This window comes from Myotis daubentonii, chromosome 1 (genome assembly GCF_963259705.1).
Source record: "Myotis daubentonii chromosome 1, mMyoDau2.1, whole genome shotgun sequence".
Taxonomy (NCBI): domain Eukaryota; kingdom Metazoa; phylum Chordata; class Mammalia; order Chiroptera; family Vespertilionidae; genus Myotis; species Myotis daubentonii.
The window spans coordinates 89,486,249-89,512,678 of record NC_081840.1 but is presented as its reverse complement, the minus strand read 5'-3'; the positions used below and the strand labels follow the sequence as shown (position 1 = coordinate 89,512,678).

At 39.3% G+C, this 26,430-nt stretch overlaps 1 protein-coding gene across 2 annotated transcripts in view; it reads right to left on the bottom strand.

Moving 5' to 3' along the window:
- Nucleotides 1–26,430, bottom strand: part of PRORP (protein only RNase P catalytic subunit) — a 180,390-nt gene that overhangs the window by 96,477 nt on the left and 57,483 nt on the right. For both annotated transcript variants that reach the window (XM_059710595.1, XM_059710598.1), the window contains one exon: nucleotides 24,092–24,199. In XM_059710595.1, coding sequence (XP_059566578.1) covers nucleotides 24,092–24,199 — 108 coding nt within the window. The remainder of the gene's footprint in view (nucleotides 1–24,091; nucleotides 24,200–26,430) is intronic.

The window sequence follows — 26,430 nt, the reverse complement described above, 5'->3', positions numbered from 1 at the left end:
GGGAGGTTGTGATGCCACCCTCAGTCACGCTCAGGGTAGGGCCGAATGGGAGGTTGGGGCACCGCCCCCTGTCACACTCAAGGCAGGGTCGATGGGAGAGGTTGCAGCGCCACCCCCTGTCACGCACAGAGCAGGGCCAATCAGGGGGTTGGGGCGCTGCCCCCTGTCATGCACAGAGCAGGGCCCATCAGGGGGGTTGGGGCTCCGTACCCTGTCATGTACAGAGCAGGGCCCATCAGGGGGTTGGGGAGCTCCCCCATCACTCACAGAGTAGGGCCGATAGGGGAGTTGGTACACCGTCGCCTGTCACACACAGAGCAGGGCGGATCAGCGGGTTGGGGCGCCACCCTCTATCACCCACAGAGCAGGGCCAATCAGGGGGTTGGGGCGCCGCCACTGTCACACTCAGGACAGGGCTGATGGGGAGGTTATGGCTCTACCCCGTCACACACAGAGCAGGGCCCGTGGGGGTGGTGGTGGGGGGGGGGCACTTTCCTCTATCACCCACAGAGCAGGGCCGATCAGGGTGTTGGGACACCGCCACTCTCACACTCAGGGCAGGGCCAATGGGGAGATTATGGCTCTACCCTGCCACACACAGAGCAGGGCCCGTTGGGGGGGGGGGTTGGGGAGCTCCCCCCTATCAGGCACAGAGCAAGGCTGATCAGGGGGTTGGGGTGCCTTCCCCTGTCACGAACAGAGCAGGGTGGATAGGGAGGTTGTGGCCCCGCCCCCTGTCACACACAGAGCCGCAGGGCGATCAGGGGTTTGGGCGCTGCCCCGTCATGCTTATCCCGGTGCCGGGAGGCCTCATGGCTCCGCTGATCCCGGTGCTGGGAGGCATATTACCCTTTTACTATATAGGGTAGAGGCCTGGTGCAAGGGTGAGGCCGGCTAGTTTGCCCTGAAGGGTGTCCTGGATTAGGGTGGGGGTGCCCACTGGGGTGCCTGGCCAGCTTGGGTGAGGGGATGATGGCTGTTTGCAGCTGGTCACTCACCCTTCAGGGTGGGGGTCCCAACTGGGGTGCCTGGCCAGTCTGGGTGAGGGGCTGAGGGCTGTTTTCAGGCTGGGGGTGACTGAAGCTCCCAACTGCTCCTTTTTTTATTTTTATTTTTTTTATTCTGGGCCAGCTTTAGCTTGAGGCTTGGCTCCAGCTCTTAGGCCTCCGCTGCTGAAAGTAGGTTTCTGGCCTTTGCTTATAATGTTGCGAATCTGCTGGCTGAAGTCTGGCGGTATTTGTTACAGAGTTTCTTAAACTGCCTGCTCAGAGGCCTGCAGCCGCAGGTGGGGAACGTTGGTTTCCTCCGTCACTGAGGCAAGCAAGCCTCATGTTAGTTTCAAGCTGCCTGGCTGCCGGTGGCCATCTTGGCTGACAGTTAATTTGCATATCTCGCTGATTAGCTAATGAAAAGGGTAGTGGTCGTACGCCAATTACCATGTTTCTCTTTTATTAGTGTAGATAGGATAGGTAGACTCTACCTATCACATTCCTGAGAAGTGTGTTTTAAAATACTGTCATAGAAGCAAGGTACACACAATAATGATTCACAAAGACAATCTCACCACACCCCAAATAGTTATCACACAAACATTATCAGTGACACATCAAGAGGAGAATCAACATGCCATTAAGATTTTGCCAGAGAAAACAGGTATGGGCGCTTGGCAATGCTGTGTTCCTAACATTGCTGCTCTAAGATATCAGACACTTGACTAATGCAAATGTGGAAATCTTGTTTCAAACATTATGCAAAGTGTACCTCTGGGGGATATTTAGAAAGAAAGCTTTATGAAGCCAAATTCACTATAGCAACTTTGCCTTCATCTTTCTACTTATTCCCTTGATCACATCACTAAAAACCCACCTATCTGACAGTTGATCATTCACTGCATTAGCATTAAGAATAATTTTAAGTGGTGTAGACTTTTCCAGCAGTCACATGACAAAATAAAACTCCTACAATGTGTCATGCAGGTGGAGTAGGTAGAAAGGCAAATGGATGGAAGGAAGTATCTACTCAGTCTGACACTATTTGACCTAGGGCAATGTGACTTCCCTAAATTATGTTAGGAAAAATGAATAGTGAGGACAAAAAAAGAACTATTTCTTGTGTTCTTCTGTGAATCCTTGATTGGCATCCACTAATGACTATTTATTTCCCCAAGTCTCTTAGATTACCCTTGACTAGCTAGATATAACTCTCTTTTTAAAAATATTTTATTGATCTTTTACAGAGAGGAAGGAAGAGGGATAGAGAGTTAGCAACATCAATGAGAGAGAAACATTGATCAGCTGCCCCCTGCACATCCCCTACTAGGGATGTGCCTGCAACAAAGGTACATGCCCTTGACCAGAATTGAACCTGGGATCCTTCAGTCTGCAGGCCAATGCTCTATTCACTGAGCCAAACCAGTTAGAGCAAGATATAACTCTTTTAAATATAAAGAGCAAAGATTAGATCTACTTTTGTCCCCACCATGTAATAAGTTTATAGAGAACTCGTATCAGTCCTTCTTAAACCCTAATGAAATAGTACTTAAATGCTGCCACCAGACTAACTGCCTTAAGACACAGTCCAAGTGTATGATTTCCACTGATTTTTTAAAAATCTTAGGCTTATGAATACATACTAATCTTGACTTATTTGGGTGATTATTTCAGATGTTCTAGAGCAGCAGTTCTCAACCTGTGGGTCGCGACCCCTTTGGAGGTCGAACGACCCTTTCACAGGGGTCGCCTGAGACCATCGGAAAAAACATATATAATTACATATTTTTTTGTGAGTAATCACTATGCTTTAATTATGTTCAATTTGTAACTATGAAAATACATCCTGCATATCAGATATTTACATTACGATTCATAACAGTAGCAAAATTACAGTTATGAAGTAGCAACAAAAATAATGTTATGGTTGGGGGTCACCACACCATGAGGAACTGTATTAAAGGGTCTTGGCATTAGGAAGGTTGAGAACCACTGTTCTAGAGTGAAACATGCAATTGCATTCGTTTGATAATGCATATAATTACTTTCAGTTTCAGGTTTCCCCAGTTAGCACATTCTCTTTTGGGCAGTTAACATATTTATTATCATCATTATTATTATCTTAATCCAAGAATATGTTTATTGATTTTAGAGGGAGAGGGAAGGAGAGAGAGAGAGAAAAACATTGATATGAGAAACATTGATCAGCTGCCTCCTGTACACTCCCCAACCTGGGATAGAACCTGCAACCTAGGTATATGCCTTGACCGGGAACTGAAACTGCAACCTTTTTGGTGAATGAGATGATGCTCTAACCCAGCCGTGGGCAAACTACGGCCTGCGGGCCGGCCGGCCGGATCCAGCCCATTTGAAATGAATAAAACTAAAAAAAAAAAAAAAAGATCGTACCCTTTTATGTAATGATGTTTACTTTGAATTTATATTAGTTCACACAAACACTCCATCCATGCTTTTGTTCCAGCCCTCCAGTCCAGTTTAAGAACCCATTGTGGCCCTCGAGTCAAAAAGTTTGCCCACCCCTGCTCTAACCAATGGAACCATACTTTAAAAAGTCATAAGCTAGCCTGGCCAGTGTGGCTCAGTGGTTGAGCATCAGCCTATGAATCCAGAGGTCATTGTTTGATTCCAAGTCAGGGCACATATTCGGGTTTGGGGCTCGATCTCCAATAGGGCGTGTGCAGCAGGCGAGCAATTATTCTCTCTCATCATTGATGTTTCTACCTCTCTCTCCCTCTCCATTCCTATTTGAAATCAATAAAAAGAATTTTTAAATGAACAGTCATGCTCTATTTAACATAATGCTAATATAATTACTTGATAACTGTTGGTTATGAAAACATGATAAACTTCTATTTTGAAAGTGGAAGAGATATATTATTCTTAGGACCAAGTTTCAGTACCTTAAGATGAGTTTCATATGTTTAGTTTAACAAACAAATTCCCAATCTAAGAATACTAAGACTTCTAATAATTTTGAGTATTTGATTTCTACAATTGATTGTTTTTGCAAAGCAGTATGAGTGCACTTCTGAGAAACTGTTTTTATGTAATAGTGGTTCTCAAAATATGATCCCCAAATCAGCAGTATTAGCATTAATTAGGAACTTCTTAGAAATGTAAATTTTCAGCCCCACCCCAGACCTTCTGAATCAGGAACTCTGGGTGTGGGCCAGAAATCTGGTTTAGCAAGCCCTCTGGGTAATTCTGATGCATATTCAAATTTGAGAATCAATATTCTATAACAGAAACATTAGTAGTTAAATTTATAATATTAAAACTTATTTTAAATTTTCTTATCTTTAAAAATATGAGGTTTTAAAAAAGAAATGTAATAAGTAGCTGTAAAAATATGTAATTATATAAAATAAAAAATGAGGTAATTTCCTGGATTAGAGTTTAATCCATAAATAATTGGGTTAATAATTGTTCAGTAATTCTTATCCTTAAAAATACAGAAAAAACTACTCTTTAAGTTCCACTGGGAAGAAATTATTGTTAACCAGCTGACTAAAAATAAAAAAGTGTTTGGAAGCAATCTCCAATCACTTGTCATTTCCAATCATTAGTAATCACAAAACTTATTAAAATAAACTGGGAAAAATAACAATAGATAAATATTACTCAAATACATTCTCAGAGCAGATATAGGGCAGTATGTTCTTTGAAAGCAATATAGCAGTATTGTAACCCACTCCTCTATCTATACTAATAAAAGGGTACTCTATTCTAATTAGATTGGGTTGACCGGGCATCCGACTTACTTCCGGACAAAGCCATGGTGGTGGGGGCTGAGGCAGAGGTAGTTAGGGGTGATCACACCAGCAGGGGAGGGCAGGTAGGGGTGAGATCAGGCCAGCAGGGGAGGGCAGTTGGGGGCAAGATCAGGCCAGCAGGGGAGGGCAGTTGGGGTGAACAGGCCTGCAGGGGAGGGCAGTTGGGGACAAGATCAGGCCGGCAGGGGAGGGGAGTTGGGGGTGAACTGGCTGGCAGGGGAGGGCAGTTGGGGATGACCAGACCAGTAGGGGAGGGCAGTTGGGGGCAAGATCAGGCCGGCAGGGGAGGGCAGTTGGGGGCGACCAGGCAAGCAGGGGAGGGCAGTTAGGGGTGACCAGGCCAGCAGTAGAGGGCAGTTGGGGGCATTAGGCAGGCAAGCAGGTGAGTGGTTAGGAGTCAGTGGTCCTGGATTGCAAGGGGGATCCTGGATTGGAGAGGGTGCAGGCTGGGCTGAGGGTCACCCTCCCCCACCCCCCATGCATGAATTTCGTGCACCGGGCCTCTAGTCCTTAATATTGTTTCTGTTAAAAGTGTTTTTGCAAAAGATTAATTGTTAACTAACATGTAACCCATATATAAACAGCATACTTGTGAAAGTGTTCTAGGAATTAACTCGAAAGGGAGCTCTCTACAGCAAATGGACATCTCATCTCCAGGAGGCTTGCTGAATAAAAACCAAACCTCAAGATAATCATCAGAATAGTGTGTTGATTTACATGTAAAGAACTTTCAACCCCTTTCCCCCTGATTTTTTTGTTCTGCTTCCCCTCTCCCTACTAATAAAAAGTCCTGTTTGCACTGAGATATTAAGATGGTCTTTAAGCCCATCTGGTGTGACTGAGTGGTTGAGCATCAATCTATGACCCAGGAGGTTACCATTCGATTCCTGGTCAGGACACACACAAGGGTTAAGGGCTAGATTCCCAGTAGGGGGTGTGCAGGAGGCAGCCATCAATGATTCTCTCTCATCAATGTTTTTGTCTCTCTCTTCCTCTCTGAAATCAATTAAAAAAAAAATAGAATGGTCTTTAGGACAGAAATCCCCCATCTTCTCAGGCAGCTGACACTTGAAAAAATCGTCTTTCACTACATCAGCACCTGTCTCTCAAGTTGGCCTCCCAAGCAGCAGGCAGCTGAACTTGAGTTCGGTATTGGCATGACACTCAAGTTTTGAGGTCCAATGAAAAAAACTGTCTACCTCTAAAACCTGCCCTTAAGAGAGCAGGAGGAACAATTATATGAAAAATTTAAAAATTAAGGGGGTATAATAAAAATTCCACTTCAATACTTAATCTAAAATTTGCCATTGCAAACACAGTAAGGTATTCATGAGTTTCCTTGCTACTTAAACATTACCAAAACAATTTCAAACACAGTTAGTGTCAAACTCCACAACACATTTACAATTTCGGGCAAAAAACATGCCCAGAATTATACACACAAAAACACTGAGCATAGTTTATTGTACCTTAGGTTCTTTATGTTATTGGAACATTTATAAGAGGTTATGTAAATCAACAGAAAGAAATAACTTGAGTGGCAGGGAAAAATTAAAACTCACTGCCAAGTAAATGCTACTGCCAACATGATCTTTAATAGCTAATGCCCTTGCCTGCATTTTCCTCTCACTGTGGTAAAACCAACTAAAAGATGGCAATCAAAACAAATTCTGCAGTGTTTCCACCAAACTACTTTCTATTCAATGGCCCAAGCAAGCTGTAAGAAGGAAAGCATTCAGTGCTGATGTCTGGCCATAATTATTTTAAATTACATTATAAGTTTTCATTCTGTGAATCATTTTAACTTATTCTCAGTTATCTATAAAAATAGGGATCAGAGTTTTGAACAGCCAGGCAGATTAACTAAAATGATATACTTTCCCCCTACATACCATCTACAAGATGAACTTATGAACAACTGAAAGTCCAAAATGCAAACTGGAGGAACAAAGAACAAAAACCTTAAGAATGAATCATGACATGGTAGGGTGGGGTGAGAGTGAGGAAGAGGGAGAGGCAGGGAGTGATAATGAGAGAGAAAATGCAGGATAAGTAGCTTTCCACATTATATCCTTTTGTTTTCTAGGTGAAAGGTTAGTGTATTGTCTCTGTCCCCTCAAGGCAATCTCACATCACCATTTATTAATGATGACTCCGTGGCTCAAAAGAGAAACCCATCTTAAGGAAATGAAAGTTGTGAAGGTATGTGTAAAGTATGAATCACAAAGACTTTAGAATTCCTATCTGTTAATTCTAGAAAAAATAATCAACAAAGCATCAGCTCTTTCCACATAAAACAGCAGGTAAGGAATTTCATATTGAAAAAAAGAACCCAGGCAAAGATAGTATGCATTACCATGTTAAAATTCATTTATGATCCTGGGCTAGATGTGACCATTTGTGTGGTATGTGAGAAGATGGGCCCCTTCCCAAGTTCAACTCTCCCTTCTACCCTGTGGGAATATAATAAAGGCCATCTGTACGAGTGCTGTGGCACTATGGGAGCCTGGCCAGTTCCTTGCTCAAGAAATGGTCAAACAGGAGGTAAATGCTGGTACTCAATGCCTCCCACAACCACATCAAAATACAAAACAACCATGATTTAAAACCACCTAAATGCTGGCTGAACAGAAGTCCTACAACTAGAGAAGTAAAGAAGAAAGCACACCGAGACTTGTCAGAAGGGGTGGAGTCATGGAACAGGCTGGTACAACACCCACAAGTGCCGTTATTTTAATCTGAAGGGATATCTAGGCTGCAGAGCCTCCCCACCCTCCATAAGGAGCAAGGGGTCCCAGTCCCACACCAGCCCCCTAGCTCAGGCTTCCAGGGCTGGAAAGAGAAGTTCCTGTAACTTTGGGCTGTTAAAACCAGCAGGATTATGGCTGAGTGCCACAGAAGCTGCTGGAGACACAGGTGTGCCTCTCAAAGGGCCAGTGCATGAACTTAAGACTAGGTCCCTCAGACTTCAGACTTGCTAAAATCTCTCAAACAAGCAGCAACTGATGTCAGCATGCCCCAAACCTATCAATAAAAGGCCCAACAACAGGCACTAGCACCAACCTGCCTTGCTTCAAAGCGGGGCCTCGTCTGGGCACTTCAAAAGCCCAATACAAGTAGCAGCCATCTGCAGACCTCCCTATAGTTCCTGCAGGTGTCCTCAGGGCCAGTGCAACCAGTGGACAGCTTCAGACCATACCAGGTTACAGCTCTACACATCCACAAGCAACACATTCAAGGGGAAGACTCAGAGAGCACCAAAGCCCCAATGAAGCAAGTCCTGCTCCATAGAAATGTCTTCTGCATAGCAGCTCTCCCACTGTAGTCGCAGCTGATCCTTACAGCCAATTGGCCTAAAGGTCAATTCCTCCCTATGATGCCAACAGCAATCAAGGCTCAACTACAAAACTGTGTACACAGCCCACACAGGGGTGCACCTAGAGTGCCCAGCTCAGGTGACTGGGGAGGCTGAGCCACTGGGACCTACATACAGGACACCTACACCAATTCCAGGAGACATAGCAGCTGTACCTAATACATAGAAACAAATACAGGGAAGCAGCCAAAATGTGGAGACAAAGAAACATGTCACAAATGAAAGAAATAGAAGCAAGCAAACTACTGGATACAGAGTTCAAAACCATGGTTACAAGGTTACTCAAGGGTCTTAGTGAGAGCTTCAAGGGACTCAGTGAGACTTTCAAGGATCTTAGTGAGAATGTCAAATACATGAAAAAGGACCAGTCAGAAATTAAGCATACACTAACTGAAATCAAGAATAATTTATAGGGATTCAACAGTAGAGTAGAGGATTCTGAGAATCAAATCAACAATATGGAATATGAGGAAGCAAAAAACACCCAATTAGGAGAGAAAAAAAGAATCCAAAAATATGAAGATAGTATAATAAGCCTCTGGGACAAGTTCAAGCATACCAACATTTGCATTATGGGGGGTGCCAGAAGGAGAAGAAAGAGAGCAAGATATTGAAAACCTATTTGAAGAAATGACAAAAAAAAATTCCCCTACTTGGTGAAAGAAATACACTTAAAAGTCCAGGAAGCAAAGAGAGTACCAAACAAGAGGAACCAAAAGAGGCCCACACCAAGACATATCATCCTTAAAATGCCAAGTGTTAAAGACATAGAGAGAATCTTAAAAGCAGCAAGAGAAAAGCAGTTAGTTACCTACAAGGGCGCACCCATATGACTCTAAGCCAGCGGTTCTCAACCTGTGGGTCGCGACCCCTTTGGCAGTAGAACGACCCTTTCACAGGGGTCACCTAAGACCATCCTGCATATCAGATATTTACATTACAATTCATAACAGTAGCAACATTACAGTTATGAAGTAGCAACGAAAATAATTTTATGGTTGGGTCACAACATGAGGAACTGTATTTAAAGGGCCAGAAGGTTGAGAACCACTGCTCTAAGCTGATTTCTCAACAGAAACTTTGTAGGCCAGAAGGGAGTGGCAAGAAACATTCAAAGTGATGAATAGCAAGGACCTACAACCAAGATTACTCTACCCAGCAACGCCATCATTTAGAATTGAAGGTCAGATAAAGAGTTTCACAGACAAGAAAAAGCTAAAGGAGTTCATCACCACCAAACAAGTATTACATGAAATGTTGATGAGTATTCTTGAGGAGGAAGAGGTTGAGGAGGAGTAAGAATAAGAAGAAAAGATAAAAAATACGAACATTAAGATGGCAATAAATACATTATCTATCAACTATTAAATCCATAAATCAAAACAAATGAATAAGAAATCTTATGAACAAAATAAACTGGTGAATAACATAGAATCAGAAGCATGGAAACATGGAACAGACTGACGATTCTCAGAGAAGAAGTCAGCCAAAGATCTTACATGCATAAATGCATCGCCTATGGATACAGACAATAGGGTAGTGAAGTCCTGGAGTAGGATGGGAACCAGGTGGAGAGGGGCATTGGGGGAGTGGAAAGGGGGACATGTGTAATAACCTCAACAATAAAGATTAAAAAAAGAAATGGCCAAACAGAAACTATTCTAGTACGTGAGACGGGACTGTAAGCAGCTTGCATTTTGATCTTACACAGCTTGGGCACACATGAGCACATCCATCCTGAATGCCCTGTTTGCTTTGTTTTCTGTACTCTATATAACCCTGTAACAAAAAAGCCTATGCTGTGGAGATGTCACCCACAATTCTCCACCCCCACCCCTCCATGCCCACATAAGGCCTAATAACCCATGTCTTTCATAGCCAGTCCTCCAGATTCTTTCTTTGGAATTGGCAAGCAATATGCTGAGGTTTTCTTGGACCTCAGATCTTTGCATAACACCAATGTAATTAGCAAGACATATTATCAACCTCAGTGTGGTAGTTAGGGATGTTCAAATATATGAATTCTCTTTCTCCTTTCAAAAACACAGTAGAATTGCATTCCCTATCCTGCTAAGTACAGGGTGGCTATGTAACTTGTATTAGCTGCTTATAAAAGATGAGCAGAAGTGATGGGTATCATATCTGAGCAGAAGCTTTATGTGTCAGTGTGTGCTTTGCCACTTTCCCTTTGTCATAATGACTGACAATATTTCAGAAAGTTATTCTGGGTTCTAGACTGTAGATGATTACAACATAGATGACCCACAATGGACATGTAGCATGAATACGAAATAATTTGCTGTATAAAGTCACTAAAATTTTGTGTTTATTACTGCAGCATAATCTAGCCTTATCTCGACCAATATAATCAGGCTTTTATTTTCTCTATACTGTTGATATATTTCTCATTTAGTTAGAGAACTTAGCCTTTATTTAAACACTCAACTTTAGATTCTGAGCATCACTTCAAAAATAATAAAGACCCCAAACTGAAAAAAACTAAGAGTAAACTGTCAGTTATTTAAATTAGGAGACTAAACACATCATGAAAACTATCGTGCTTTTACTTCCACAAAGTAAAGACCATGGACAACTAAATGCACTCACAAAGTTGCCAGGTTATTTTTTTCCCTTTTAAACTTATTGAACCATGTGCTAGGTAATGCTGTAATAGCTTTTCAAGGATTAGCTCATTTAATCTTTACATAGGAACTCGGAAGTTAAAGAACTTAGACTAGGTCTCATAGGTAGCAAGTGAAGTAAGAGTAAAACTCAAGAGTTAACCTTGTAAAGGAGATTTTATTTCTAATAGCTTATAATTTACTGTATAAATATCTATTCATTCATTCATTCACTAAGTCTTTAGTGAGAACTTATTATGTTCAAGGCCCTTTTCCCAGTGCTGAGGATATAACAGTGAGCAAGACACATAGATCTTCAATATCAGGGCATTTATAATAGAAGACAGGTAAAGAAAACAAAGAAATGTATGTAAGTCATTGTAGATACCAAGTGCTATGAAAAAATTAAACCAGTAATCTATTGCTGTGTAATAAACCACCACAAAACTTGGGAACTTTGGTTAAAATAACCACTTACTTTCTCACAGTACTATGGATTGGATTCAGCTGGACAGTTATTCTGTTTCACATGGTATTGGCTAGGCCAGGGTGGGCAAACTTTTTGACTCAAGGGCCACAATGGGTTCTTAAACTGGACCAGAGGGCCGGAACAAAAGCATGGATGGAGTGTTTGTAATATAAATTCAAAATAAACATCATTACATAAAAGGGTACGGTCTTTTTTTTTTTAGTTTTATTCATTTCAAACGGGCCGGATCCGGCCCGCGGGCCATAGTTTGCCCACGGCTCGGCTAGGCTCATTCATGAATCCACAATCAGTTGGCAGGCTGCCTGGCGGATGCCTCGTCCTAAATGACCTTACATGTCTCACTGGGATGACTGCTTCTCTCTCTTTCTCTCTCTCCCACCCTTCACCCTCTTCATATGGCATCTCATCCTCAAAGAGATTAGGCTGGGGTTATTCACTAGGTTCGGTAGTTCCTAGAGAGTGACAGCATAGCCTCTTAAGCCCTTGCTTGGAAGTCCCACAATATCACTTTTACCACATTTCACCAATCAAAGAGCAAGTCACAAAGCAAGCCCAGATTCAAGAGATGGGAAAATAGACTCTATCTCCTGATGAGAGAAACTGCAAAGAATCAGAGGCCTTTATTTTTATTTATTTCACAGAGAGAGTGAGAGAGAGGGAGAGAGAGAGAGAAAGAATCACTGATTGGCTCTTCTGCACACCCCACCCTGGGGATCAAGCCCTGACCAGAAGTGAACCTGACCTCCTGGTTCATAGGTCAACATTCAACCACTGAGCCACGCCAGCTGGGCTCTGTGGCCATTTTTAATCCACACAGGAGTAACTGAAAAGACAAACAGAGGTAGGTGAGCAGAGTGGGGTTACTTTGGAAAAATCAGGGAAGATATTTGAGGTGCTGATAATGATCCAGCCATTTGAAGAAGGAAGAACATTAAAGGGTGAAGGAACATGAGGCAGGAACAAGTTCAGTATGTTAATCCAAGTGCCTCATAAAGGTTGGCTCAAGTGCTTACATTAAAGGGTTTATACCTAACACTTTTTAGTTTAGTCATTGTTTCTACAAAATTACAACATATTTTGGAGAACTGAATGTTACAAAATCGTTTTTGCAAGAGTTATTTTCTAAAAAATTCTTATCCAAATATTTTGGGTAAATATTCTCCATTCTAACATTCCAAATAAATTTTTAAGAAAAGAGTCATACACAAACACAAGAATAGTGTTAATAAACAACAGGATACACTATACTATGAACTTCATGTTAAGATAATGTAACCATTAGTCTAAATCATGTTCCTAGCATTGCCATTATTGGCTTATAGTCATATGCTCACACTTTAAAACTGTTTCTAGAATGGAATAGGTGCTCAATAAACAGCTACTGAAATCTGCATTGTAATTCCGTTAAGATACTTTGTCCTTTGTCCTTTTGGAAGCAAAGGCTATATAATTAATCTGCCAGTCACTTCTTAGAAATAAAACTACAAACCTTTCTTCTGAAAAGTTGGAACCAAATAAATATTTTTTAAAGCAGGATATACTTTACACTTGAAAAACATCTACAGACTACAGAGTGAGCAGCAAGTCTTATTTTGCCCAGATTTACAGAAGATCAAACAAATGAATTAGAAAGGGCCAAAGCTAGCCCCCTCTGAATCTCACTATACTATAAATTATGTTGGCTTATCACCTACCCAAGAGTAATTGTTTTTCTAAAAATACGGATACTATAAATGTAGTAACTAAAACTCTTAGAAAAAAAACCAGGCATAAATATTCATGACCTTAGATTAAGTAATAATTATTTAAATATGACACCAACAATGCCAGGCAACAAAAGAAAAAAAAAAAACCCACAGATAAATTGGACTTCATCAAAATTTAAAACTTTTGGCCCTGGCTGGTTTGACTCAGTGGGTAGAGTGTCGGCCTGCAGACTGAAGGGTCCAGGGTTCAATTCTGGTCAAGGACATGTGCCCAGGTTTCGGGCTCGATCCCCAGTAGGGGGTGTGCAGGAGGCAGCCAATCAATGATTCTCTCTCATTATTGATGTTTCTATCTCTCTCTCCCTCTTCCTTCCTCTCTGAAATCAAGAAAAAAAATACATATATTAAAAATACCATCAGGAAACTGAAAAGATAATTCAAATGGGAGAAAATATTTCCAAATCATATATATGTTAAAGGTCTAGTAATCAGAATATATAAAAAATTATAACTCAAAAATAAAAAGATAATGAACCCTACTAAAATGGGCAGATTTTAATAGGCATTTCTCCAAAGAAGATATACAAATGGCCAATAAGCACACAAAAAGATGATTAACGTCCCCGTGTCATTAGGAAATGCAAATCAAAGCCACAATGAGATACCACTTCATACTCACCAGGATAGCTATAATAAAAGAGATTGATGTTAACAAATGGTGATGAGGATGTACAGAAATTAGAACTCTTATACACTGTTGATGGGGATATAAAATGGGACAGCTGCTTTGGAAGTTTTCCAGCTCCTTTAAAGGTTAAACAGGGAGCTACGATATGACCTAATAATTCTATTCTAGGTATATATCCAAGAGAATTGAAAAGATGTCCATACAAAAACTTGTATATGAGATGTTCAGAGCAGCATTATTCTTAAAGTAGAAATAATCCAAATATACACAAACTAATGAATGGAAAAGTAAAATGTGGTATATCCGTATAATAAAATATTACTCAGCAATAAAAAGAAACAAGGTACTGATCCATGCTACAATATAGATGAACTCTGGAAACACACTAAGTGAAAACATGAAATGTCCAGAACACGCAAATCCATAAAGACAGAAAAGATCACTGGTTGCCAAAAATTAAGGGGAAGAAGGAACTGGGAATGATTACTAATGAGTTTAGGATTACTTTGGGGGGAATGAAAATGTTCTGGAATTAGATAAATTCCAGCTGAAAAACGTTGTGAATATACTAAAAACCACTTAATTGTACACCTTAAAAGTGACTAATGGTTTATCGAAAAATAAAACTAATGTAGACACTAACGAATTGAGATATCACTTCGTCAAGACACAAAATCATGCCAAAGTGAAATCTAGTACGGGACTTTACAATCTCCAAAATTCCACTCAGTATATTTTGTAATTGTATTAATACCAAAGATTAGAAGATTAACCACTGATTTAGTAATAACTTTTAAGCAAAATACACAAAAGATTTTCTTTTTCAGTAATCAACAAAATCATATATCAATCCATACAGCCCATACGATATTCTTTTTTCAGAAACAAGCAACATTTAAATATAAACCTTCATATGTGAGTTAAAGGCTCTTCTGAATCACTTTTAGCCATGGCAGCTCTGTACAGAGTCATGGTGACATGTTATATACCACTCTTCTTAGAACCTGTGTTCTTCATTTTTACTTTTGTATCACTTTTAGGACCAAAAGCAAAAGCAGACTGCACAATTGATTATTATTTTTTCTTGCAATGAATTATACCATTCTGTAAATTAATCAACTCGAATGTCTATGGAAAGCTGTCAGCAGACAGACGTTTTAAGCCTAAGTGACAGCTTTTCAAAATGAAAAAATCAGTTATAACAATTTCTACTTGCCTTAAAATTCTGTACTTTAGTCTGAGAAATATGTCAATTACCACTACCTTTTAAGCATTGTTAGAAAACCTTCAGCCCCAGCAGGTTTGGCTCAGTGGATAGTGTGTCAGCCTATAGACTGAAGGGTCCTGGGTTCAATTCCAGTCAAGGGCACATACCTTGGTTGCAGGCTCAATCCCCAGCCCTGCTCAGGTCGTATATGGGAAGCAACAAAACAATGTGTCCCTTTCACATTAATGTTTCTCTCTGTCTCTCTCCCTACCTTCCACTCTTTCTAAAAATCAATGGGAAAATATCCTCGAATGAGGATTAACAACAACAACAAAAGAAAACCTTCAGCAAAAATTTAAAGTTCAGTGTTTGGACCTGCCAATGCAACTAACTCATCTGAAGTGACGAGTAGATGAGCAGATATATGCTGTGTTTACCTAAATATGCCCAACCCCAGGCAATGACAACCATTAATAAGTCTCAACTCTACATGGTAGCCGGCAAGTTTCTGCTGACATCAATTGTAAGACACACTCTAGATTTTTAAAAGTATCTATGTCTATCCACAAATAAATAAAAGATGCATATGAAAATTGAGAAAGTAAAATAAATTCACAACCAGAACTTATTTTTAGTACCTTGATCTCTATCACTCCTACGATGTAGGCTCTGAGATCATGGTGCTATTCTCTAAATGATGAATGTAAAAATGGTCTTTTCCATTTACGAGCTTATGGAGAACTATGTTGGATATACAATTAACCATTAAGGGGAAAGATTTAAAAAGAATTTGGAACATATTATACAGAGTTCAAGGGAAGAACGAAAATGATCTGTTAGCTGTAAATCTGGAGTAGATACCTATTCCATAGTCACAAACCCAAACAGGCACCCAAAATGAGGAGACACAAGAAACAACCCCCAAATGAAAGAATAACAGAATTCTCCAGAGGAAGAGATAAATGAAATGGAGAGAAGAAATTTATCTGAGATAGAGTTCTAATAATGATAGTAAAGATGCTCAACAGCATGAGAAAAGATACAGTAACTATGAAAACAGAAATAAAGAATGTAAATCTGGAAACTTCTTCACACAAACACGAGAAACTCCAGACAGAATTAGGATTTCTAATCTTTCCTTTGTGTATGCTTACAGGCAACTGTAGTAAGAGAGAGACAGCCCTAGCCGGTTTGGCTCAGTGGACAGACCATCGGCCCGTGAACTGAAAAGTCCCAGGTTCAGTTCCAGCCAAGGGTATGCACCTTGGTTGCAGGCTCCCCGTCCCTGGTTGGGGTACATGCAGGAGGCAACCAATCTATGTGTCTCTCTCACACATGTTTCTCTCTGTCTCTCCTTTCCACTCTCTCTAAAAATCAGTGGAAAAATATCCTTGGGTGAGGATTAACAAAAGGGGGGGGGGCAAATAAAACAGTCAAGGGTATTTCCTTTCGAACTATTTTAACATCATTTATAAATTTTTTAAATGTCTGACCTAAAAACTGGCCCAGCTCTTTTCACTTAGCAGATTCATGGCACAAGTGTAACTTAAATAGTTGAAGCAATCATGTAATAAGAAATCTTGAAGAAATGTGTTCTATTTGGGCACTTTTATACACTGTTGTTAGGAGCAAATGGTTACAATCATTTGGGTAAGCAATTTGGCAACATGTAGTGAAACCTTTGCAAATATCCATACCCTTTAACTCAAGAGTTCTATTTCTGGGAATCTATTCTAAAGAAATAATCTGAAACATTCACAGTAATCTTCTTCCAAGCATTATTATTTACCATAGTGAAAAATGGGAAACAATCAAATAGGCCCATGAACAGGGAAATGATTAAAAATTGTGGTACATCCCTAAGATACAGAATATTATAGTTATTTCAAAATATTTACCAAGAATGTCTTTTTACTTTTTGTAATGTGAATTTATTTCTTATTTTAAAGCAATATATACTCATTGTTAGAAAATTTAAGAAATGGATACTAGCAACTTTTAAATCTCTGCCAATCTGGAACATAAATGTTTTAAATTGCATGCCTGTAAATATGAATAAGGTTAAAATACTTTTCTACTGCCTGGCTCATCTTTTTCTTACAGGCTTATAAGAGTCTTTGGTACAGTCAGGAAATTAGCCCTTTATTATGTATGTTGTAAAAAGTATTTTTCAGTTTGTTGTTTTTTAACAGTGCTTGTAGTATTTTTTATAGTCTAGGAAATTTCTCTATTCTTTCCATTAGGGATCTTGGATTTTATGTATGTTTTGAAGGTCCTTCCCATCTCAAATATGACAGTGATTATTGCTGAATGGTAGAATTATATATGATTTCCCTTCTGTAATTTCCAAATTTTCTATAATTACTTGCATTACTTTTACACATAATAACTTTATATTCAGCAATCATGCATTAATTTTATAATCACCTCTCTCTGCCACTTGGCTTGCCATTGCGTCGGTGAGTGTGGTCAGGGAGCCCGAGCTAGCTTGAATAAAGACTCTTTGCTTTTGCATCGGGCTCGGCTGGCTCCCTGGTGGGCTTTTGGGGATCTTGAAATCTGGGCATAACATTTGAGGGCTCACCCGGGACCCCAAGACCCTCGAGGGACCCCCAATCCGGAGAGTCTGACTGACCGTGGTAGGTGTCTGTGTCATTGTGTATTCTGTTCTGTATGTTTTATGTTCTGTTCTGTGCGAGCTCGTTTCTGAAATCTGTAGTTTCCGAAACGGTCTAGGTGGACGCATTGGGGGACCACAGGCGGGAGGAGTCCGGGGACGCCCCGATCCTCCATCTGGAGGGACGTGGAAACCCCTCAATCTGAGATGAGGCGGGTCGCTCCCGCCAGTTGGTGCATGACCATCGTCTAATCTGTAGTTTTGCTTCCGTGGAGTCAGAAGGTTGTTTTGGTTTTGCTTCCATAGAGTTGGAAGACTGTATTTGTGTTTTTTTTCTGTTTTCTGTGGACTTACTGGACGGACGTTATGGGACAGACTCAGACTGCTCCTTTGGGTATTGTGATTGATCATTTCAAGGAGATTGGGGGAGTCTTTAGAGCTCCCTCAGGAGTTGGAAAGTTGTTAGGAATTGAATTGATTGTTTAAACTCTGAATGAATGTCTGGTGAAAGTGTGCGAGTGTGGAGGGAGGGGGCCTGCCCTCTCCCCTCCTTTGTGAGGCTCCACGACTTCAGTCGGGCGGGCGTCTGAGTGAGGATCTGTGAAAACAGTTCACCCCCTCCCCAGGTAAATGCGTCTGGGATTTCTGTGCACGTGTAAAGAGAAAAGCTGGCTTAAAACGAATGCGCGCATAGTCCGATTTTGGATAGAGTTTTGAGCTGGAGTCTCTTTGCAAATGTGCAGGATGGAGCCCAAGACTGATTATTTACCCAAAGGGAAAAAAAAAAGATGCTAGGAAGATTCTAGCAGAAAGATTGGCATTTCCATAATAAAGAACAGTTTTTAAATGCTAGCGAAGGGTGTTAAGGCTGGCTTCCCAAGGCAATTTCTAATGAAGGAAGGGGCTAGTTGCTTCCCACCTGTAGCAAAATCTTAAAAGAAAGAATGTGGAATTTACATCTGAAAAAACCAGATAGGCCAGAACCTGTTTTGCAAGGCTCAAATGTGGTTTTCCAGAGCCGCTTGAAAGTAAAAAGTAAAGTTTACTCTAATTTGCCTCATGAGAAATCTAGAGGACAGAATTAAATCTGTTGGTTAAGTATGTCTTGCATTTTTAAAGTTTATTGTTAAAGATGTTACTGATTGAGAAATGCTGAATATTTGACTTGCTAAATATTTAAGGTTTAAGTTTAAGGTTCGGATTGAATTGGGAAAAACTGTATAATTGTGGTAACTAAATGCCTTTGCTTATTGGTCTGATTGAGAAGGGAGGATTGATTTTGTGACCTCAACTGAAGATTTTTGATGCAAGGACCAGTTTAAATTTAATTGATATTCTTTAAGATAATTATAAAAGGTATAAACAGCTAATAAGATTTCTGTTTGTCTACAATTACAGCCACATGACTTGCCGCTCCCCTGGGGGCCGCCATCTTGAAACAGCAAAGGCCCCTCCCTCTGATTTAGCAATGTCTCACTGAGGCAGGATGGAATTTCAGGGGGGGAGCTTTAAGGCGGAGTTTTATGGGGCAGGAAGTGTGCTTGCCTCTCGGATTTATTTAATATGTCAAAGTCTTTAAAAGAGACTAATAGCAGTAATCCAATTTCTAAAGTAAAGTACAATTATTTCAGGTAGAAACTGTGGTTTAGATAACATGCCTAAGTTTAACCTAGGTTACCCAAGGACTCTAGATAATGTGTTTACCCAAAACTGTAATTTAGATTGCATGCTGTCTCGGCTTCTGTAAATTGCTTTTTTTGAAAACTAGGTTCCTCATTCTGAACCTTGGAGTGTGGTCAATACCTTTGTGATTTTTTGACTGCCTCTGTTCAGGGACTTGTTGTGATTCAAAGTTTTTAATGGGAAATGTTATCTGTCTTTATTGCTTAAATATATATATCTTTGTTGTTTAAAATTGTTTAGCTAGTAAAATTTCTGTTTGTGTCTCTTAAAAATATTAATGTATTGCTAATTTGAGGCTATTTGTTCATGTAAATGTGGAAATCTGCGGAAGAAAAAAAAATTTTATAATCAGAAGAAAATAAAATTTATTAAATTATATTTAAAAATTTTTATTTTTTAAAATTTTTTAATTTTTTTATTGATTAAGGTATTAGATATGTGTCCTTATCCCCCCATTGCCCTCCCACTCCCCCAATCATGCCCTCACCCTCACCCCCTGTTGTCTGCATCCACTGGTTATGCTTATATGCATGCACCAAGTCCTTTGGTTGATCTCTCGCTCCCACTCCCACCCTCCCCTACCTTCCCTCTGAGGTTTGAGCACTGATCAATGCTTCTCAGTCTCTGGATCTGTTTTAGTTTATCAGTTTATGTTGTTCATTATAGTCCACAAATGAGTGAGATCATGTGATATTTATCTTTCTCCAACTGACTTACTTCGCTTAGCATAATGCTCTCCAGGTCCTTCCATGCTGTTGCAAATGGTAGGAGATCCTTCCTTTTTACAGCAGCATAGTATTCCATTGTGTAGATGTACCAAGGTTTTTTAATCCACTCATCTGCTGATGAGCACTTAGGCTGTTTCCAAATCTTAGCTATGGTGAATTGTGCTGCTATGAACATAGGGGTGCATAGATCCTTTCTGATTGGTGTTTCTGGTTTCTTGGGATATGTTCCTAGAAGTGGAATCACTGGGTCAAATGGAAGTTACATTTTTAGTTTTTTGAAGAAACTCCATACTGTTCTCCACATTGGCTGCACCAGTCTGCATTCCCACCAGCAGTGCATGAGTGTTCCTTTTTCTCCACATCTCTCCAGCGCTTGTCGTTTGTTGATTTATTGATGATAGCCATTCTGACAGGTATGAGATGGTACCTCATTGTTGTTTTGATTTGCATCTCTCGGATGAATAGTGACTTTGAGCATGTTTTCATATGTCTCTTGGCCTAATATTATCTAAAGTTTTAGATATGTCTTCTTTTTCCCCAATTGACACCCCCATAAAAATTTTCTTAAGTTTTTGAGAAAACTACATCACGCACATTAGACCTATTTTGAGTCTAATACTAAAACAGAGTTTTGCATTTTCTTTTAACTCTATTGATATGAATGACATGATAGAAAAAAATTTTATACTGACAAATAAGGGTCTATTGAAAGCAAGAATTATTGTTCCATTTGGGAGTAGTAATCACAATAATACTTACACTTATTAAGTACGTACTATCTACCAAGCTTACATACATTAACTTATTTACTCTTCACAACATCTTTATAAGATAGGTACTATTATTATTTCCTTTTTACATGCTGGGAAACTAAGGCACAAAGAGGGTAAGTTGCTCAAACTATGAAAGATACTAAGTAGCAGAGTTACGATTGGAATTCAAAGGGTCTTCGGGCTCCAGAATCCCCATTCTAAACTTCTAAATGAAAACGCTATTTAAAAGGTTAACAGAAAAAGTGGGAAGCTACTTCTCATAACCTAGAAAGTGTTAAAGAATGAAACAAAGGGCCTTAGATTTATCCAAGAAATAAAAAAAGGGAGGAGCTTATGGGAAATATGATATGCCTTTATTATTGTTATTATTTACTATGATTATTATTTTGGGGGTTTTTGTTTGTTTTGTTTTTTACAAATCTCTAGCTTTAGAGATTTGAGAGAAAACTTTACTTCCTCCTTTCTTACTCAGGTAGCGTCTCTAACCTGAGTCTGAATTAAGGTTTTCCAAATATAATGTCTGTGCACTGCTGCAAGAGAGCAGTGTTCTAGAGTTGGGAATAACATTACGTATTTGTCATGTAAACTGTTGCCAGCATAAAATTGTTTTTTAAAAAAACATTTTTTTTATAGATTTTTAGAGAGGGAGAAACATCGATCAGCTGCCTCCCTTATGTACCCCGACCAGGGACAAACCCACAACCTGGGTATGGTGCCTTGACCAGGAATTGAACCCCGGCGACCTTTTGGTGCAAGGGACAATGCTCAACCAACTAAGCCAGTGATGGCAAACCTTTTGAGCTCGGCGTGTCAGCATTTTGAAAAACCCTAACTTAACTCTGGTGCAGTGTCACATATAGAAATTTTTTGATATTTGCCACCATAGTAAAACAAAGATTTATATTTTTGATATTTATTTTATATATTTAAATGCCATTTAACAAAGAAAAATCAACCAAAAAGATGAGTTCGCGTGTCACCTCTGACACGCGTGTCATAGGTTCGCCATCTCTGAACTAAGCCATACTGGCCAGGGCCAGCATAAAATTCTGTTAAGAGTAAAAGCTAAAAGTAGTGGTAGGTGCCTATGATTTCCCTGGTTATTTTGTTCCTTGCCTATTTGCCACAATTTGCTAGAACAAGCATGTCAAACTCAAAGGCTAACATAGGCTAAATAAACAAGGTATAAGTTTATGTGGGCCGCAAAAAAAACAAAAGCTTCAATTTTCACAGAAACATAGGTTTATTTCAATAGAGACATGCTGAATACAAAGGGCTGAAATAAATGAGTAATTGTTACATAAAATAACAGAACATTTTAATGAAAGTTAATATTTTTCTTGAACATTAACTTACCAGACACTGAATAACTGCACAAATTAATAAGCACAACGCAAATAAACCTGTTTTTCTTGTTCTCTGAAAGTGAAATATTTCCTGTTGTGCACACCAAACAAGTCAGTCCAAGGCTAATGATGTGGCAATCAGCTGCTAAAATATTCGCTGCTAGTATTAGTGGAGAGAAATGGTGCGCCCGCATGTAAGGCGCGTAAGGGAAATGAATGCAACACGATTATAGTAATCAGTCATTAGCGAACGTTGTAGTTCGTTATTAATAAATATGTATAACAGGACATTGTAAAAATTAAGTTACAAAATTTTTATTAAAACGTTTCTTACATACCGTTATATTGGCTGGGCCGCAAAAATATTCATTGTGGGCCGCAAGTTTGACATGCTTGTGCTAGATCTTTCAAAATGTGTACATTTTTCTTCCATAATAGGAAGAATGCCAGGGAATGTGTCAACTACATCACATTCAACCTTTTACCTTCCCCCCAAAAGTTAATTCAATTCAGGCTACAGTAGGTCCTTGGGTTACGTCAGAGATCCATTCCTATGGCACAACATAACTCGATTTTCGCCGTAAGTCTGAATCCACCTACATAAGCACCTACGTCACGCACATACACAGCAGTAATGAAGTAAAAAAAATTTTAAAAGAAAGATAACAATTCCTGACCTTTACTTGTGGTAAATAAATAATAATAAACATAAAGCACATATGTACATACGTCGAAATGACAGAACTTTTTTTTTTTTATAAATAAATGGGAGATGGCGACATACGAAAGGAAGTATGTCGAGTTCAACGTAACCCAAGGACTATCTGTATATTTTTCTAGCAAGCCAATTTTTAGTGCTTTGTGTGAAGTTGAAAGTGAAACAAAAGATAAACAAATATGACACTTTCTAATTCTCCTTGGCTTACAGAATAGGACAAAGATTTTGACATTTCATTTTCATCATGACTATCATGTCAATTTCGCAGACTAGATTAGATAATGAACTCTTTAGAATGAGCCTTTCTGATTCTAGCTCTACCAAGAATTAGTGATAATTACGTGTTTCCTTTTTTTTCGCTTTGCTTTTGTCAATGTTACTGCCTCAAAGGCCCCTTCAAGTGCCTAAGAGACGAAAATATGTTCCACATGTTTTGTTTTTAAAAAAATAAGGATTAAAAAGTACATACTTGACCATAAAAAAGTAGGCATAAACATAAAGAAAAGGCATATAAAGAAATTTCTGTAAATCAACCTTCTTCTCTGTTAATACTTGTAAGCTTTTCTGAGTATGAATGGCAAAATATTCTAGTAGAATCTCTGAGAAATAGCTTTTAAGTTGGCAGCAATTTTTAAGAAATAAGAGTTTAACTACAGATGAATGACCATAGATTGCCAGCAGTAAGAGCCACAAGACTGAAACCTTAGAGCTCTCTACAAACTAATTTTGATGTTATGACTGCTTTTTAAGGATTTGCTGTATAAAATTACCCTCAATTTTCTAATTTTCTGAACTGTAAAATGAGGATTAAAATAATTGCTCACAACTGCTATAAAAATCATAATGTTCCTATTAGAAACTACTATGACATCTATAAACCGATAAAAAAAATGATTACCTTACAAAAAAAAAAAAAAAGCCTGCTTAGGTTAAATTACAGACATATTATGTTTGAAAAAAACAAATGTGAGTAATGAATGATTAATGAATCTTGATAGTATATGCTGATGATTTTCAAATAAGGGATGTATGTGACCTACAAGGAAATGATAGAGTAAATGGAGAGTAGAAACCTAGAAGAAAGTTACCAAAGGTTACATACAAAAAGGGCTGAACTGGCCCTTTATTACATGGACTTTTAAATCTCTCATTCTTGCTCAGCCTGTAAGAGCCATTTATTTTCCAGAGATGAAAACAACAAATCTTAGCTGAACAGTTGGTTGCTATGGCACCTTTAAGAGCTTTATTTTTAGAGGAAGGAAAAATGAGGAGCTATGAGATCCCAGGAAGATCACAAGTGGGTACAATAAATAGTTTCTAGAGATTTGGAATAACAAAATAAAACTTGTACTTACAACTTGAGACTCACGAGCTTTAGGAAACATCTTGGCAACATTGAGCCCATCAATGACGACATCAAAAGGAGGACAGCGTTCCACAAAGTTCTGAAATCTCTCAAGTTCCTAAAAGAGAAAAATCAGACAAAACATTAATAAAGACATAGTAAGGGCTTTTTAATAAACATACTGCTATGACTTTTATTATTGTTTTGGGAATTAAAAATATTTATCTTTTAAAAAATACATAAACACAAAGATACTTTCAAAAAGAAATCTGAAAAAGCCAGCATAACAGTTGCAACTGCATATTCTTATCTGACACACCTTATAATCTCATAGTGCTTCACACTTCACAAAGTACGTTCCCATGCTATTTCATTTTATCTGTAACCAGCTTTCTATCCAGTCTGCTAAACTGACACACATAATAGTCATGATGAGAATAAAATGTGAAATCTCTATGTCCTGTTCTATAAGCCAAGGAGAAGTAAACTTAAGATATGGCAGCCTACTAGTGCAATTGTGTTGAAAGAACGAAGTTCTATAATTTGTAGCTCCTCTTTTGTCATCAAGAGGTTTTTGCTTACTTATGGCTGTTTGGAGAACTGAATATTCATCTATTTATTCAACAAATATTTGGTGAGCATCTACAAGGTGCCAAGCAGTTACCAAAGAGGCAAAAAACCCTAACTTAATGAAACCTGTGTTTTAGTAGGAGGAGACATAAAATGAACCAAATAAGCAAGTAAATTATATTATACTAGAGGCCCGGTGTACAAAATTCGTGCACGGGTAGGGTCCCTAAGCCTGGCTGGTGATCAGGACTCATCTGTGGGGTGACAAGTGGGGCGATGGAGGGGAGGGGGCCCTGCTGGCACCCGCCTTGTCTGGCAGCCTGGTACTGCCTGCTTGCCGGCCCTGCCCCCTGCCACCACTGCCAGACAGGGCCTGCAGGCTGGGGGCAGCTCCTGCATTGAGCGTATGCCCCCTGGTAGTCAGTATATGTCATAGCGACAGTCGTTCTGCCGTTTGGTCGATTTGCATATTAGGGTTTTATTATATAGGATTCAAGTGTGATAGAGGAGAGGGGGTTTCACTTCTGGTAATGATGGAGTAGTTTGTATTGGACTAATAAAGTCTATATAAAAAACAACTATTTGAAGGAACTAAAGAATGACTACAAGTAGGCAGAAATTGGAGGACACATTTGAAAAAAGATTTGGTGACTTCAAAACATGTCTGAAATTATTTGACATTACTCCCCACTCAGTGGAGTCTAATTCCCTTCATGTGAATATAAGCTCACCTTTGTGACTGGTTCGATGAAAGGAATGTGGCAGAAGTGGAGCTATCTGACTTCCAGGACTAGGTAATAAAAGGCAATGTAGCTTCCATCTGACTCTCCTAGGATACTAGTGCTTAGAACCTAGCTTTCATAAAAAGCCCATGATGGTTCAACTGAATCCCAGGCAATAGCCAGGATCAATCATCAGACCTGTGAGAGTGAGGAAGAGTTCAAAATGACCTCAGCCCCCACTTGATTACAACAGAACACTCAAGTTAGAATCACCCAACAGTCTAGTCAAGACCTAGAACCATGAGAGATAACAATAGTAACTGATAAATGTTTTTGTTTCATGCTACCACATTTGGGATGGTTTGTTACCTATCTATATAAAACCAGAAAAGGAGGAAAATGCACAAGGTAAAATTTGTCTATACATGGCTTTTTGCCAGAGTCAGCATGATTGGCAGGGCAGATAGAAATCAAACAGAAAGGTGCAGACTTACTGGTTTCAGGAATCAAAAGACAGAATTCAGGGCTGCCTGAGAGGCTAAAAAGTAAAAGAGGGATTGCTAGAAAGGAAGAAACAAGAAAATCTTTGTATACATCTGCCCCAATCCTTGACTAACCCATCTGTACATGCATGAAGAAGACTCCAAAGAGCCCTGCAAAAACACAACAGATAAAAGACTTGAAAGACCTCAGCAGAGATTTCAGCTACTATCCCCTGCAAGGGACAAAGTCTAAAGTCTAAACAAGTTTAACATTCCTCTAAAGCAAAAAAATCAATAATTTCCAGAGGAAGATGATAGAATCCAGAGCCTTTGAAATATGTCCATCACTATGTGCATATATAATTAAAAAATTAATACGAGGAAAATGTGACTCAGAGTCAAGTGAAAAGAAAGTCAATAGAAATCAAAGTAAGGTCCAGATGCTGGAGTTAGCAAACAAGAACTTTAACGATTGTGAATACATTCAAGAATTTAAAAGAAAATATAGTTATGACAAATACAAAGAAGGGAAAACACACAAATACAGAGAGTCCCTGACTCACAATTTTTCATCT